Source organism: Oncorhynchus nerka, linkage group LG6, assembly GCF_034236695.1.
Source record: "Oncorhynchus nerka isolate Pitt River linkage group LG6, Oner_Uvic_2.0, whole genome shotgun sequence".
Classification (NCBI taxonomy): Eukaryota; Metazoa; Chordata; class Actinopteri; order Salmoniformes; family Salmonidae; genus Oncorhynchus; species Oncorhynchus nerka.
This window is the reverse complement of record NC_088401.1, coordinates 54,716,315-54,734,332: the sequence shown is the minus strand read 5'-3', so window position 1 is coordinate 54,734,332 and position 18,018 is coordinate 54,716,315. Positions and strand designations below refer to the sequence as shown.

The window sequence follows — 18,018 nt, the reverse complement described above, 5'->3', positions numbered from 1 at the left end:
TACCGACGGTGTCTCTGTGCTGATTGTATTGCAGATCTGTGAAGGAGATACGGTGTGTATTTGGGCATATGTTGTGAGTGCTTGTGTGTGTTACAATGTCAGATGCAAAGTACTACAATTTAAAAACTGACGGCAGCTGCAGGTGTTGGGACCCTTTTGGTTTAATATAACGCTTAGATCTTTCACAGTTTTAACATGCCAAGGAAGTGGTTAGAATCTCATACACCCCAGTATGGATGAATGAATATTGGTAATGACTATATTGGGAATGCATCTGCATAGTAAAAATAAACCTGAGTGGATTATGAAATGAGAAGACCGTAGTGAATTGAGTCTGTGTGTGGCCACTGGGGGTTGGGTAGCAGCAACGGGAGGGGGCGCAATTTGTCAGCTGGGGGAGGGTTGGGGATTTCTGACAGTGACGTCTCCTGCGAAGACAGCTCCCCCCCCACACACACACACACAAGCAACCCATGATTAGGTGTGTGTAATGACAATAATGACACTGCTTATTTCCTTGTCAACTAGGAATGTGAAATTATAACTAACAATTTAGACACTTGGATAATAATAATAATAAGGATGAACATATTTCTCTGTCTGTATACGGTAGTAGAGCTGTCCTGGAGTACACAGCTTTCATGTAATTGTTAGAAGAGATACTGTGTTGCCAAAGTAGTAGTACTGTAGTTACAACAAAACCGCTTGAAGAAATGGATGATTACTTCAGTCACTCTTTCCATGCTTTTACATATAAACATGTCTGTCTCTGTATATCATCCAGAAAGGACCTCCAGTTTAAATATTTATTAGTAGTTAGAAAAGCTAACCACTTTTCCAAGAGGGCTTGTCTCTTTCCCTCTCTCCTTAGCAATTTTATTTTGTCCACATTCCACCAACTTCTCTCCCAAGCTATAAATATCTGTCTGTGTCAGATTGGACGAGAGTGAAGGAAACTAAGTGGCTGTACAGAAAGAGAGAAAAAGATGGGGGAGGTAAGGATAGATAGATGGGGGGTGAGTGGGGGAGTGAGTTGTGAAGCTGTGGAGGGTGATTTGAAATGAAACCAGGTGTGTTGCGTGACCAGTGAGTGGGGGCACAGGGGGGAGGTGGGAGTATGTGTGTGAATCTATGCAAGTTGTTGTTCCGCCTGTGATTTGGACAGATTTGGAATTTGGGCCGCAGACCAGGAATTTGCATCCTGGGGGGTCAGAGAGGGGGGTCGGTGGGAGGGTGGAGGATGGCAGTGCAGGGGGCCAGAGTGGGGGTAGAAATGGGCTGTCCTTCTCTCCTCTCTCCCTCTCTCTTTTTCTCTCTCCCTCCCCTGCATGCATTCAGCTGCTCCAGCTGTCGATCTCCCCACTCACTCTCTCAGGGCCATAGAGGCAGGAGCAGGACAGACAGAAGGACCACTTCAGCTCTTCATGCTCACAACACACCAGGGACCACCACCAGCAGCGGACTAGAACAGCACATCGAGCACAGAGCAACAGGGACACAAACTAGGGACCTGAAGATAGCAAGAAGAAGAAGATTTCACACAGGAAAGAAGACTTGTCTGTGAGTTCACCATGTTTTACAATGACAGTGTGTGCAGGTTTGAAAGAGCGATGGGGGGGGGGTGTCTACGAGAGTGTTTGCGAGTGAGTAACCAAGTGTGTGTGTCACAAAGAAAAGGGAAAAAAAGTGTGTAATGCCTCTGACCCTCTGTTTGCTCCTGGAGGGGGTGGACACGTCACAGTTAAACCATTCTCTCCTCTCAACCTCCACAGCTGCAGTTCAACCCTTACAAGAGCTGAGGTGGCAAGGCCCTGCGCTTGTGTATGTGTGTGTGTTAGAGAGGGAGTGGGAGGGAGGGAGGGAGGGACAGAGAGCATGTGTAATATAGTAGGTGTATTTGTTAATGGAAATGTATTACAAAACTCTCTTACAGATCCAACTACTATTTCACAACTATTTAATGTCACAATCGCAAAGTCTATTAATATCCCCTGCGAACCTTTTGCATGACAAATCCTGCCAGACAACATGGTCAGTTAAGAGAACCTTAAGTTCAGGATTTGTTTGTTGGAAAGTCTTCCATTAGTGTGAGGAAGAGCAGCCAGGCCTTCTGTACCATATGGTCACACCAAGACATCCACATCAAACTAGAGAGACAGGTGCACTAAACACACCCTGTATACACTCTCACTCCTATATACACACACCATCACAGTGCAAGACACTGCCTTCCCACTCCGTTACATATGTACCACTTCTGTGCAGAGCAGGGCCCCATTTTATCGCTTTGTTTATATACTCTTAATAACTAACATTTGACAGAAAGAATAGTCCGTTCATAGGCCTGCATGAGGCTGGAATGACTACAGTGATTCAGGGGAAAGCGCAGAAGCATGCCAAGGAGGGTCAGAGAGTTGCACCCCAGAGGACCAAACTCCCCCCTCTGACCCACCCTGTGTCCATTATCTCCTGCCCTCGGCACGCCTCACCTCATCCATTTACTACAGCAATGTACTCCCCAGCAGACTGCCGCCCTGTGCTAATGGGACAACAGGCTAACTGCATAGGGAACTGTTATGTGTTTTTCTGCAGAGCTACTGTCCGGCAATGTGAGAGAAATCTCCCATCACAGGAGTTCAGTGGTATCACATGTAAGAAGTTCTGGCCTCTGGGTGGCAGGTTCAGTGCAGCGAGGGGAGCAGAGCACAACTTGAGCCCACCGGGCCACCATGTTAGGGAGAGAGCAAATCCATGCGCTACTGAGCAGAACAGAACAAAGCTGGCTATGTACAGTATGCACATCTCAAGAAAGGACCATCTCTGGTTGGCTCTCCCACCGGTGTGTGTGTAGATGTAGTTGTATGTGTGTATAACTGTGTGTGTGGTCTGGCTGTGTGTTTTGCCTAGTCCCCATGAGGTCATTTCTTTTTGACCCTGTGGATATTTTGCTTAGTCATTCTGCTGATGGTGTGGATTCAGGGAGAGTGATGCCTCCTGTTGCACGAGTTAACATACTACTGATGCCAGTAACATAAGTAAGCACCTGGGCCAATTAAAGACATCACATTGTCCCCCAAGAGAAGTTGAATTCCTTGTTCAAACCAAGTAAAGTTTCCAGACCCCTTGACTTTTTCCACACATTTTTTACATTACTGCCTTATTCTAAAATGTATTAAATACAAAAAAAATCCTCAGCAAGCTACACACAATCACTCATAATGACAAAGAGAAAACATGTTTAAACAGAAATATCTTATTTTACATAAGAATTCAGACCCTTTGCTATGAGACTCGAAATTGAGCTCAGGTGCATCCTGTTTCCATTGATCATCATTGTGATGTTTCTACAACTTGATTGGAGTCCACCTGTGATAAATTCAATTGATTTTACATGATTTGGAAAGGCACACACCTGTCTATATAAGGTCCCACAGTTGACAGTGCATGTCAGAGCAAAAACCAAGCCATGAGGTTGAAGGAGTTGTCCGTAGAGCTCCGAAACAGGATTGTGTCGAGACACAGATCTGGTGAAGGGTACCAAGAAATGTCTGCAGTGTTGAAGGTCCCCAAGAACGAAGTGGCCTCCATCATTATTAGATGGAAGAAGTTTGGAACCACCAAGACTCTTCCTAGAGCTGGCCGTCCTGGCAAACTGCGTAATCGGAGGTTAAGGGCGTTGGTCAGGGATGTGACCAAGAACCCGATGGTCACTCTGACAGGGCTCTAGAGTTCCTCTGTGGAGATGGGATAACCTTTCAGAAGGACCGCCATCTCTGCAGGACTGAACTAATTAGGACTTTATGATAGAGTGGCCAGGCGGAAGCCACTCCTAGTAAAAGGCACATGACAGCCTGCTTGGAGTTTGCCAAAAGGCAAATAAAGACTCTCAGACTATGAGAAACAACATTCTCTGGTCTGATGATATCAAGATTGAACTATTTGGCCTGAATGCCAAGCGTAACGTCTGGAGGAACCTGGCACCATCCCTACAGTGGAGCATGGTGGTTGAAGAATCATGCTGTGGAGGAACCTGGCACCATCCCTACAGTGGAGAATGGTGGTTGAAGAATCATGCTGTGGAGGAACCTGGCACCATCCCTACAGTGGAGAATGGTGGTTGAAGAATCATGCTGTGGAGGAACCTGGCACCATCCCTACAGTGGAGAATGGTGGTTGAAGAATCATGCTGTGGAGGAACCTGGCACCATCCCTACAGTGGAGAATGGTGGTTGAAGAATCATGCTGTGGAGGAACCTGGCACCATCCCTACAGTGGAGAATGGTGGTTGAAGAATCATGCTGTGGGGATGTTTTTCAGTGGCAGGCGCAATGGACAGTGGAAGGCGCAAAGTACAGAGAGATCCTTGATGAAAACCTGCTCCAGAGGGCTCAGGACCTCAGACTGGGGCGAAGGTTCACCTACAACAGGACAACGACCCTTAGCACACAGCCAAGACAACGCAGGAGTGGCTTCGGGACAAGTCTCTGAATGTCCTTGAGTGGCCAAGCCAGAGCCCGGAGTTAAACCCGATTGAACATCTCTGGAGAGACCTGAAAATAGCTGTGCAGCGATGCTCCCCATCCAACCTGAGAGCTTGAGAGGATCTGTAGAGAAGAATGGGAGAAACTCCCCAAATACAGGGGTGCCAGGCTTGTAGCGTCATACCCAAGAAGACTCGAGGCTGTAATTACTGACAAAGATGCTTCAACAAAGTACTGACTAAAGGGTCTGAATACTTATGTAAATGTAATATTTAAGTTTTTTTATTTATAATAAATTAGCCAATATTTCTAAAAACCTGTTTTTGCTTTGTCATTGTGGGGTATTTTGTGTAGATTGATGAGGGAAAATAAACCAGTTAATCAATTTTAGAATAAGGCTGTAACAAAATGTGGAAAAAGTAAAGGGGTCTGAATACTTTCCGAAGGCACTGTGTATATATATATATATATATATATATATACACAGTACCAGTCAAAGGTTTGGACACACCTATTCATTCAAGGTTTTTTAAAACATTTTATTTTATTTTTTACTATTTTCTACATTGTAGTATAATAGTGAAGACATCAAAACTATGAAATAACACAAATGGAATCATGTGTTCAGCAAATCAAATATATTTTGTTATATTTGAGATTCTTCAAAGTAGCCACCCTTTGCCTTGATGACAGCTTTGCACACTCTTGGCATTCTCTCAACCAGCTTCATGCATTTCAATTAACAGGTGTGCCCTGTGAAAAGTTAAGTTGTGGAATTTCTTTCCTTCGTAATGATCACAAACTTTTTTTCCCAGTTTTCCCTTAAAATGACATACCCAAATCTAACTGCCTGTAGCTCAGGACCTGAAGCAAGGATATGCATATTCTTGATACCATTTGAAAGGAAACACTTTGAAGTTTGTGAAAATAAACTAATGTTGGATAATGTATCACATTAGATTTGGTAAAAGGTCAAACAAAGAAAAAAATGTGTTTCTTTCTTATTTTTTGTTCGGTCACAATGTACTATTTCATGTTAGGCGCAATGTCGATTTTGGACACTAGATGGGAGCAGTGTATGTGCAAAGTTTTAGACTGATTCGATGAACCATTGCATTTCTGTTCAAAATGTTGTGTCAAGTCTGCCCAAATGTGCCTAATTAGTTTATTGATACATTTTGTTTATTGATACATTTGTTTCATAACTGTGCACTCTCCTCAAACAATAGCATGGTATAGCTACTGTAAATTAGACAGTGCAGTTAGATTAACAAGAATTTAAGCTTTCTGCCCATATCAGATTTATCTATGTCCTGGGAAATGTTCTTGTTACTTACAACCTCATGCTAATCACATTAGCCTACGTTAGCTCAACCATCCCGCGGGGTGACACCGATCCTGTAAAGGTTCATGCTTCTACACCTGCGTTGCTTGCTGTTTGGAGTTTTGGGCTGGGTTTCTGTACAGCACTTTGTGACATCAGCTGATGTAATAAGGGCTTTATAAATTAATTTGATTGATTGATTGATTTGAGCCAATCAGTTGTGTTGTGACAAGTTAGGGGTGGTATACAGAAGATAGCCCTATTTGGTAAAAGACCAAGTCCATTTTATGGCTCAAATAAGCAAAGAGAAATGATGTTAAGACATGAAGGTCAGCCAATGCAGAAAATGTCAAGAACTTTGAAAGTTTCTTCAAGTGCAGTTGCAAAAACCATCAAGCGCTATGATGAAATTGTTTCTCATGTGGACCACCACAGGAAAGGAAGACTGAGAGTTACTTCTGCTGCAGAGGACAAGTTCATTAGAGTTACCAGTCTTAAAAATTGCAGCCAAAATAAATGCTTCACAGAGTTCAAGTAACAGACACTTTGCAAAATCAACTGTTCAGAGGAGACTGTGTGAATCAGGCCTTCATGGTCGAATTGCTGCAAAGAAACCAATACTAAAGGACACCAATAAGAAGAAGAGACTTGCTTGGGCCAAGAAACGCGAGCATTGGACATTAGGCCGGTGGAAATCTGTCTTTTGGTTCCAACCGCCGTGTCTTTGTGAGACGCATAGTAGGTGAACGGATGATCTCCGCATGTGTGGTTCCCACCGTGAAGCATGGAGGATGAGGTGTGAGGGTGTTGGAGTGTTTTGCTGGTGACACTGTCTTTGATTTATTTAGAATGCAAGGCACACTTAACCTGCATAGCTACCACATCATTATGCAGCGATGCGCCATCCCATCTGGTTTGCGCTTAGTGGGACTATCATTTGTATTTCAACAGGACAATGACCCAACACACCTCCAGGCTGTGTACAGGCTATTTGACCAAGAAGGAGAGTGTTGGAGTGCTGCCTCAGATGACCTGGCCTCTACAATCACCCGATTGGCTTCAACAGTGAAGAGGCGACTCCTCCGGGATGCTAGCCTTCTAGGCAGAGTTCCTCTGTCCAGTGTATGTGTTCTTTGGCCAATAAAAATAAAATATTAAGATGGGCAAGTCTGAGATTTGGCTTTTTCTTTGCTACTCTGCCTAGAAGGCCGGCATCCCGGAGTCGCCTCTTCAATGTTGGCGTTGAGACTGGTGTTTTGCGGGTATTATTTAATGAAGCTGCCAGTTGAGAATTTGTGAGGTATCTGTTTCTCAAATTTAACACTATAATGTACTTGTCCTCTTGCTCAGTTGTGCACAGGGGTCTCCCACTCCTCTTTCTATTCTGGTTAGAGCCAGTTTGCGCTATACTGTGAAGGGAATAGTACACAGTGTTGAACGAGATCTTCAGTTTCTTGGCAATTTCTCGCATGGAATAGCCTTCATTTCTCAGAACAAGAATAGACTGACGAGTTTCAGAAGAAAGGTCTTTGTTTCTGGCCATTTTGAGCCTGTAATCAAACCCACAAATGCTGATGCTCCAGATACTCAACTAGTCTGAAGAAGGACAGTTTTATTGCTTCTTTAAATAGCACAACAGTTTCCAGCTGTGCTAACATAATTGCTAAATAATTTTCTAATGATCAATTAGCCTTTTAAAATGGTAAACCTGGATTAGCTAACACAACGTGCCATTGGAACACAGTGATGGTTGGTGATAATGGGCCTCTGTACGCCTAATTAGATATTTCATAAAAAATCTGCCGTTTCCAGAAACAACAGTCATTTACAACATTAACAATGTCTACACTTTATTTCTGATCAATTTGATGTTATTTTAATGGGCAAAAAATGTGCTCTTCTTTCAAAAACAAGGACATTTCTAAGTGACCCCAAACTTTTGAACGGTAGTGTATACACAGTACCAGTCAAAAGTTTGGACACACCTACTCATTCAAGGGTTTTTCTTTATTTTTACTATTTTCTACATTGTGGAATAATAGTGAAGACATTACAACGATGAAATAACACATATGGAATCATGTAGTAATCAAAAAAGTGTTATTTTTTATGTTTTATATTTTAGATGAATCAAAATTAGCCATCCTTTGCCTTGATGACAGCTTTGCACACCCATGGCATTTTCTCAACCAGGTTCACTTGGAATGCTTTTCCAACAGTCTTCAAGGAGTTTGCACATATGCTGAGCACTTGTTGGCTGCTTTTCCTTCACTCTGCGGTCCAACTCATCCCAAACCATCTCAATTGGGTTGAGGACGGATGATTGTGGAGGCCAGGTCATCTGATACAGCAATACATCACTCTCCTTCTTGGCCAAATAGCCACCTACACAGCCTGGAGGTGTGTTGGATCATTGTCCAGTTGTAAAATAAATGATAGTCCCACTAAGCGCAAACCAGATTGGATGGCGTATTGCTAGCCATGCTGGTTAATTGTGCATTGAATTCTAATTAAATCAATGACAGTGTGACCAGCAAAGCACATCACACCGCCTCCTCCATGCTTCACGGTGGGAACTACACACGTGGAGATCATCCGTTCACCCACTCGGCGTCTCACAAAAACCCGGCAGTTAGAACCAAAATCCTCAAATTTAGACCCATCAGACCAAAGGATAGATTTCCACCGGTCTAATGTCCATTGCTCGTGTTTCTTGGCCCAAAGCAAGTCTCTTCTTAGCATTTATTTGGGCTGCAATTTCTGAGGCTGGTAACGCTAATAAACTTGTCCTCTGCGGCAGAGGAACTCTGGGTCTTCCTTTCCTGTGGCGGTCCTCATGAGAGCAAGTTTAATCATCGCGCTTGAATATTTTTGCGACTGCACTTCGAGGTTCTTGAATTTTTCCGCATTGACTGACCTTCATGTCTTAAGGTAATGATGGATTGTCGTTTCTCTTTGCTTATTTGAGCTGTTTTTGCCATAATATGGACTTGGTCTTTTACCAAATAGGGCTATCTTCTGTATACCACAACTAACTTGTCACAACACAACTGATTGGCTCAAACATATTAAAATGCAAAGAAATTGCATCACAATTCCAGTGGATCAGAAGTTTACATACACTAAGTTGACTGTGCATTTAAACAGCTAGGAAAATTCCCGAAAATTATGTCATGGCTTTAGAAGCTTCTTATAGGCTAATTGACATCCTTTGAGTTAATTGGAGGTGTAACTGTGGATGTATTTCAAGGCCTGCCTTCAAACTCAGTGCCTCTTTGATTGACATCATGGGAAAATCAAAATAAATCAGCCAAGACCTCAGAAAAAAATATGTAGACCTCCAGAAGTCTGGTTCATCCTTGGGAGCCATTTCCAAATGCCTGAAGGTACCACGTTCATCTGTACAAACAATAGTCGCAACTATAAACACCATGGGACCACGCAACCGTCAAACCGCTCAGGAAGGAGACGCGTTCTGTCTCCTAGAGATGAACGTACTGTGTTGTGTTGCGAAAAGTGAAAACCACCATATAACAACAGCAAAGGACCTTGTGAAGATGCTGGAGGAAACAGGTACAAAAGTATCTATATCCACAGTAAAACGAGTCCTATATCGACATGACCTGAAAGGCCACTCAGCAAAGGAAGAAGCTACTGCTCCAAAACTGCCATAAAAAAGCCAGACTACGGTTTGCAACTGCTCATGGGAACAAAGATTCTACTTTTTGGAGAAATGTACTCTGGTCTGATGAAACAAAAATATAACTGTTTGGCCATAATGACAATTCTTATGTTTGGAGGAAAAAGGGGGAGGCTTGCAAACCGAAGAACACCATCATAACCGTGAAGCACGGGGGTGGCAGCATCATGTTGTGGGGGTGCTTTGCTGCAGGCGGGACTTCACAAAATAGATGGCATCATGAGGGAGGAATATTATGTGGATATTTTGAAGCAACATCTCAAGACATCAGTCAGGAAGTTAAAGCTTGGTTGCAAATGGGTCTTCCAAGTGGACAATGATCAAGCATACTTCCAAAGTTGTGGCAAAATGGCTTAAGGACAACAAAGCCACGTTATTGGAGTGGCCATCACAAAGCCCTGACCTGAATCATATAGAAAATGTGTGGGCAGAACTGAAAAAGTGTGTGCAAGCAAGGAGGCCTACAAACCTGACTCAGTTACACCAGCTCTGTCAGGAGGAATGGGCCAAAATTCACCCAACTTATTGTGGGAAGCTTGTGGAAGGCTACCTGAAACGTTTGACCCAAGTTAAACAATTTAAAGGCAATGCTACCAAATACTAATTGAGTGTATGTAAACTTCTGACCCACTGGGAATGTGATGAAAGAAATAAAAGCTGAAATAAATCCTTCTATCTACTATTATTCTGACATTTCACATTCTTAAAATGAAGTGGTGATCCTAACTGACCAAAGACAGGGAATTTTTACAAGGATTCGATGTCAGGAATTGTGAAAAGCTGAGTTTAAATGTATTTGGCTAAGGTGTATGTAAACTTCCGACTTCAACTTTATATATATATATATTTCTGTGAAAAATGTTAAACTATGTGGTTCTACACTTCTGTTAAATGGCAAGTTTTTCACGCCACCCATTTTCCTTTAGTCATACAACTGTAATTCCAGTTGTATGACTGGAGTCAAGGAAATCATATATTTCTTCAACAACGCTTGTCTTTACCAGAACCACAAACAATGAACAGACCAGTGGTTGACCTGTGGAGGGCTGTCAGAGTGACGAACCATCCGCCCACTCAGAGACCAGAGGCTGTAGGGTTGGCAGCAGCTGTCCTACATGAACCATGGGGGGCTTTCCCAGAACCTGATACTCTGGGAAACACTGATAGTAGGGTATCCCTACTGGGAACTGCAGCCCACATCCTTGCCACGGGCATTCCAGAGGTCCAAACACCACTTGGTGCTCACTGGTCAGCGGTGGCGGGGCAGTACATACCCACGTCTCCCTGCTGCCCACAGTCCTGGGTGACTGAGTGGACTCGGGCGGACAGTTTTTGTTTTTTGGTGGTTTTAGATAAAGATCCCCCCGCCCTGGCTGTAAGAGTACCACAGTGTCTACACAAGGATTCTGACGTGTCCTCATATCGGGGCTGTATATAAGTGTCCTCCTGCTTATGATGCAGACCTATTGAAGATGATATGATGCAAGGCCCACTATAAGACTTTTGTAAGTGCATTGTGTATACTGAGTGGGTACTTGTCCTGGGAACTTAGTGGAACATCTGCTCTTGGTTTTGGTGCTTCAGAGCGAAGGTAAGGCTACATTTGGAGTGTGATGTAAGACAGTATTTATGTGTGGCACGCACGTCACTCTGTGGCTTCTTTTTTGTTAATTAGCATAATAGGCAACACACTCGGCATGAGGTTTGTGTGTGTGTAGGTGTGTGCATGTACAGTAGATGTGGCTAGGTACTTCTCTGTTTCGGCAGTTATGGGCCACCTAGCTGTGTGGAGGAGAAGCTCTTTTTCTTCACGTGAGTGACTCTTGAAATGGGTCCTTTGTGATGTAATGTGATTGGTGGATTCAATAAAATATTTAAAGTGTGCGAGCGTGCATGTGTGTGTGTACACGTACAAAGAAAGCAGTGATTACAACTTTCCTCTTCATCTATTCTGTCTGGAGCCTCTGCTGACAGTTTTGCACGAACAACGGTTACTCAGAAATGGGGAGCTGGAATTGAGGATTTATTTGTCTAGGTACATGTTCTACTTAAACAGCTGTGCTTCCTCGTGCCAAGAACATTACATGGAGGATGGTTGAGTTCTCCTGAAATAGGCAGCAAAGCCCTGTCTGTATACTTCTCCACCTCCATATGCAGTACTTCAGTGATTAATAACACTAGCCATGATGATGAATGAAGCCAGGCTCAGATAAAGACAACAATGGATTATGTGGTACTAGTAACAGTGATGTAGATGGATGAACAGAGCAGATACCTGTCTGAGAGCCTGCGGCATCTGGGAGAACGGAAAGTAATGTCTTGAAATTGACAGATAATACCCTGAGATTTTGGACCTCTTACAGGGTTACTGTGTTTAGTGGCCCACTCTGATATACTGCAGGTTCAGCCTGTGTGTGTGTGTGTGTGTGTGTATTCCTAGTCCCAGTTACAGTGGGGCTGTCTAGGGAAATAGATGGCTGTGTGTGGAGAGCTATAATGAAAGCATTTCCTTGCTGTTGACTTTTCTTTATTTTTAGCTGATGGATGGAGTACATCCTTATATTTATCTTTCACCAGCAGGGGGAGACGTACTTCCTCTCCATAATACTGGCGTGGATTCAGGGGGAAATATGTTTGAATAGCAAATAATGTCACATGTCACTTGTTTGACTTGACTTCTGCTCTGTGTCTGAGCCTGGCTTTAGAAAAGATGTCAACACACAGCTCAGTGTTTTGAGAAGTTTATGAGGTGGATGATTTACCACTCAGGTTGTTGAGTCTATCTCTCTCTTTCTGAAGTGTTCTCAACCCAGGTCAATGAGTCACCAGAGTGTGTGTCTCTGTCTCTCTCTCTCTCTCTTTCTCTTTCTTCTCTCTTTCTCTCCCCTTTCCCTCTCTACAGATACCACTGAAGTGCTCTGAGCACCACAACAAGTCGGAAGCATCTTTCATCCTGACCAGAGGCGCCGTTACCTGTGTGACCCGCCAGCTGTGCCAGTGTGTGTGTTAACGCGTGTGAGCATGCGGGGCGTGTGTGTGTCCATCCTGTGTGTGTCTGTGATCCTCCGCAGTGCTATTTCACAGCCACCTACAGAAAGTGACACCTACACGGTAAGGATGGGTATTTCGGCGTGCAAACCAGGACTCTCGTTCTCTCACTCTCTCAATCCCTCTCTCCTACCTTGCTATCTTTTCGTCCCCCTCCCACCATGTACCAGACTGATGATTTGACCCATTTTTGTACTGCAGCTGCTCTTCTCTTTTCAGTTGACCTCCGCTGACCTGTTCTCTGTGCTCATGACTATGTGTCATCATCTCCTCCTCCCTCTCATCCTATTGGTGTGACAGTGGACAGCCATGATTTAAAGTGCATATAATAGCTGTACATGAAAGGTTATTTGGATGATACAGTACATGAGACTCTCTCTCCTGCTATCTGTAGGAATGCACAGATGGGTATCAATGGGACTCCCAGACTCAGCACTGCAAAGGTAAAGGCTCTCGCTTATCCTCATGTCCCCATGTCCGTGTCCTGAGTGAGAGCATTACAACTTGAAACCACTCCTGTCTTTCAGTCCTTTTCCTTCAGCCTCTCGCTGTCTCTCCCTCTCTCCCGTCAGACATAAACGAGTGTGAGACCATTCCAGAGGCCTGTAAGGGTGAGATGAAGTGCTTCAACCACTACGGGGGCTACCTGTGCCTCCCCCGCTCTGCCTCAGTCATCCCAGCCCAGGACCCCCCCAGCCAGCCTGGGACCAACCTGGAGAGCACCGCCAGAGAGCCCTTCAACCCCTGTCCTCTGGGCTACGAACCCCAGGGAGACAGCTGTGTGGGTGAGTACCGGCTGGAGGATGAGACAGGGGAGGGATAATGTGTGTGTGTGTACGTGGATAGCTGTTACTGGAATGTGTAGATTTCACGAGGACAGCTGCTCTTAGTTTTATGGGACGGAGAGTGGTGAAAGAGCTGTTTGTCCTGTTATCCTTGGGGTCGGGGTGGTAGGTGTTGTTGTTGATTGGGAATGCATGAGACAGGAATAACAATTCAGCAAAGTGGGGAATTCTCAGCTGTTGGTGCATCAAATGTATTAACTTACTATGTTACTTAAAAACGGTGTGTTTCATTGCCATATGACACACACAGATGTGAATGAGTGTGAGAGAGATGAACACGACTGCCAGCCCAGCCAGCAGTGCATCAACACACCTGGAGCCTTTACCTGCCAGTGTCCTGATGGTTACCGTAAGGTTGGCACTGAGTGCATTGGTAAGTCAAACTATACTCTTAAAAAGGGTTCTATAAAAGGGTTCTTCGGCTGTCCCCGTAGGAACTCTTTTGGGTTCCATCTAGAACCCTCTGGGGAAATTGTTCTACCTGGAACCAGAAAGGGTTCTTCAAATGGTTCTCCTATGGGGACAGCTAAATAACCCTTTTAGGTTCTAGATAGCACCATTCTTTCTAAGAATGTATAGCACTCTCCATAGGACTCTCTCTAACCAGCCTACTCCTTGGCCTGAGTCACACCAACTCACTGTTTGTGGTCTCACTGCATTGTTGTGGTCCAGCTTAGTCATTGTAGCATGTTATTTGACCTCTATTTAATCAGGCAAGTTCTTGGATCAAATTCTCCTTTACCATAACAACCTGGTTGGTCTGTTTCTGAATGCTCTCCTTCCATCTGTGCTGTTAGATATTGATGAGTGCAGGTACAGGTACTGTCAGCATCGCTGTGTCAACGTCCCCGGCTCCTTCTCCTGTCAGTGTGAACCAGGCTTCCAGCTGGCCGGCAACAACCGCTCCTGTATTGGTGAGGCATGGTCAGACACGCACACATGCAATACCGCATACTGTATACACACAGAGTCATGGTAAAACTAATAGCTACAACCAGACAAAAGTACAGAGTCCCACACTATCCAGACTGATGTTAGAATGTATATACTGATAGACTTCTCCCTTTCCTCCTCCTTCCAGATGTGAATGAGTGTGACATGGGCGCCCCCTGTCAGCAGAGGTGTTACAACACCTACGGTACCTTCCTCTGTCGCTGTGACCAGGGCTACGAGTTGGGGCCTGACGGCTTCGCCTGCAATGGTGAGAGGATCTGTCTGTCTCTATAGTGCCATTAAAATCGCAGTGCTACGATCTGAAAAGAAAAACCATCTCTTTCTTTCTTGCATTATTTAAAAGCTCTCTGTCTGTTTCCTTGGTTAAAACAGCTGCGCTATGATCTGAAACGCTGTTCCCCTCTCTCCCCCTCCTGCGTTCTGCAGACATAGACGAGTGCAGCTACTCCAGTTACCTGTGCCAGTTCCAGTGTGTCAATGAACCCGGGAAGTTCTCCTGTCAGTGCCCAGAAGGCTACCAGCTGCTGGGCACCCGACTATGCCAGGGTAAGCACTCTCTCCATCTGTTCTCCTTTTGCCCGTCTTTCACTTCAACGTCAGCTAATTGTACCTGTGTTCTTTCGTTGTCCTCGTTAGTGGACAACTTGATTCTATTCTATTCATTTAGATCTTCTCCTATTGTATTCTTAACCTTCCCTTTCCCAAACCTTTTCTCTATCCCCCCCCAGATATAAATGAGTGTGAGACCGGAGAGCACCAGTGTACTACAGGACAGACCTGTGTGAATATCCACGGTGCCTACCAGTGTGTGGACACCAACCTCTGTCAGGACCCTTACATCCAAATAACTGACAAGTGAGTGAACATTTATTAAAACACGCTCGCACACACACACACACACACACACACACACACACACACACACACACACACACACACACACACACACACACACACACACACACACACACACACACCTTTTCCCCCATTATTAACCTCTGTCCATATCATCAGCCTCGCTCTGCATGGAGCACAGCTCACATTATTTCTAAGATTGCTCCAATTACTTTTTCCATATTTCTGTCCAATTCTGTGCCCTTTTCAGTTGAACGTGTTCCAGTACAATTAGAACGCTGTTAGAAGAGGGAAACAAGTGTTAAATTGATAACAGGTGTGGACAGTGGTGTATTTCCAGCAACTTGTTTTGGCTCTATGAAAAGGTTTCAGAAAATGACTTGGGGAAATGGCCACTGTTCAAATACAGTTGTATGTAATCCGTCTTGGTTTGAGGATAGTTCGCCAGTGCTCCTTCTGTATTGCAACATCCCCCTCTAGTGGTTGAGTTATGAACTACTCTTTTGAACATTTTATCTAGAGGCATGAGCATTTCAGAGGACATATTCATCACTAAATATACAATATTGATGAACAAATATACTGTTTTAATTTCAATGAAACGGAATCAAAAGTGAATCATTAAGCCGTCTAGTTCATGATGTCAAATTTCAGGAAGTGACTTCCACTACCACACAACTCATATACAGTCTCTCAGAGAGAGGACTAAAAACGGCTACTTTTCTCTCCTGTGTGTCTAGTCGTTGTGTTTGTCCTGTGACCAAGCCAGCCTGTCGAGACCTACCCTTCTCTATCGTCCACCGCTACATGAGCATCACGTCGGAACGCTCCGTCCCCTCAGACATCTTTCAGATCCAGGCCACCAGCGTCTACCCCGGAGCCTACAACACCTTCCGTATCCGCTCTGGAGACGACAACGGAGACTTCTACATCAGAGTGAGCACAGATATAGTGTAACAACCCTTGTATAGCACCAGCCTGAGTCACCCTCCCATCAACTTTGTGAATATATGATGATAGACTAGTGAATTTATGATGACAGTGGAGGTCTAGAAACGTATTGTATTGCAGTTTTGAGACCTTGCATCTTAACAACACTTAGATAAGCTTCTTGACTTCGAAGACTAGGAGAAATATGTCAAACAAACCCCCACTCTTTCTGCCTAATGTAGTGTGACTGACTCTGACTAACCTCACTATCATCTCTGTGTCTCCCTCAGCAAATCAACAACATCAGCGCCATGTTGGTTTTAGCCCGGGCTGTGACAGGACCCCTGGAGTACACATTGGACCTGGAGATGGTGTCAGTCAATCCCCTCCTGAGCTACCAGACCAGTTCGGCCCTGCGACTGTCCATCTACGTAGGGCCTCATGCCTTCTAGAGGAAGGGGAGAGAGACAGAAAGAGGGGGGGGGGGAGACACAGTATAGACACAAGAGAGGAAAAATAGGAAACACAGAACAATCTAGAATTGAAAGGGGTCAGAAACAGAACAGTCAGATAATGTAACATGATGTAAAAGGTAACACACAACTCTGTCAAATCCCAATCATTTGGGAAAGCTAAGATAGAGTGAGATAAAAATACTTTTATAAAAAAGGAATACTGCATCAATAACGTATGACTGATAAATATGAATACTACGAAGTAGTATTGATATACTGTACATGTTTGCTCCCTGCCTCCTAGAGCATCATTCTCAACCGCTCCACGTTGCCCATTACCCTAGTAACCTTTAGTACCAACCAAACACCCTCCAATTGAAGATCTAGAGAACCAAAAAACGTATTACGTTATCATTGTATCATAATCATTCTCATCCCGACTCTGTCGTTCCCTTGCTTTGAAGAGACTCATTCTCACTCCTATGTTTTCGTGCTGTTCCCATTCCTTTATGACAGTTTCCCTTATCATCCATGGACACGACTCAATAACCACTCAGATCAAACCTCTTCATCCGCCCGGTCGCTCCCGCATCCATCCCGCTCCTGAATCATACCTAGTCCTGGTGCTGAAGCTCTGACTCACTCACACACCGTTTGTAGCTTTGTAACGTTACAGAAAGCTGTATCAGAAAGCTGATACAAAATAAAACGATATACATTTAAATCACGTGTTAACCATAGCTTTTTGTGCATATTATTTCACCATGTCACCCTTCTTAATATCGTCCCATTTCTCTCCTTCTTCAACTCCTGTTTCTCCTTTTCCTTCAACCAGTATGTCCTAATTTCCCCCACAGCGTGCTATGGTCGTAGCCAGTTGACCTTTCTGAATGTATCCCCCCAGGTCCACTGTGCTCCAGTGCCAGTGGCTGCAGAACATGCCTGGGCTTCTTGTGTGACAACCACTGAGAGAATGGAAAAGATCTCTTGAACAATGAGAGAAGGCAGAAGGTCTCGCTAGAGAAATCAGATGGATTATACGGGTCAATATTCACTTAAGACTCATTAGCCTTAATATGTGGGGCATAACAAGGCGACCTGCTCTGCAGTGGCATACTGATGGAACAGCCACAGCCTCTCCCCTGGGTGACTAAAGCCATATTGCTTGGGTAGTGATTCTTCTCCAGTCCACAAAAAAACTGGGGAAAGCCCTAATGCACCGTCCATCGCCTCCGCTGCTGCTCACTCTGCCCAGCCAGCCTCCACCTTGACACACACACACACACACACACACCCCACCCCTCCCCTCCCCTCTATCCTCAGCTCAATGGTGATGACTCATACGCCACGCAGTCTTACATAATCAGGCCCAGAGTGAAGTCTGTAACCAGTACAGCCACAAGGAGCCGAGGGTGTAGTCTGTAGC

The 18,018-nt window shown here is 44.5% G+C and overlaps 1 protein-coding gene across 2 annotated transcripts; it reads left to right on the top strand.

Annotated features, from left to right (window-relative positions):
• Window positions 1–1,333: 1,333 nt before the first annotated feature.
• LOC115130658 (EGF-containing fibulin-like extracellular matrix protein 2) lies at window positions 1,334–17,316 on the top strand. Of its 2 annotated transcripts, none has more exons than XM_029662008.2 (11): window positions 1,334–1,560; window positions 12,408–12,616; window positions 12,948–12,996; window positions 13,126–13,338; window positions 13,649–13,771; window positions 14,196–14,312; window positions 14,480–14,599; window positions 14,779–14,898; window positions 15,081–15,207; window positions 15,948–16,143; window positions 16,428–17,316. In XM_029662008.2, exons 2-11 carry the CDS (start codon window positions 12,527–12,529, stop codon window positions 16,587–16,589), a joined length of 1,317 nt encoding a protein of 438 aa, XP_029517868.1. In that variant the 5' UTR covers window positions 1,334–1,560; window positions 12,408–12,526; the 3' UTR covers window positions 16,590–17,316. The 2 variants fall into 2 exon arrangements, with proteins under 2 accessions (XP_029517868.1, XP_029517869.1); XM_029662009.2 differs by lacking the exon at window positions 1,334–1,560 and adding an exon at window positions 10,998–11,096.
• Window positions 17,317–18,018: the final 702 nt, after the last annotated feature.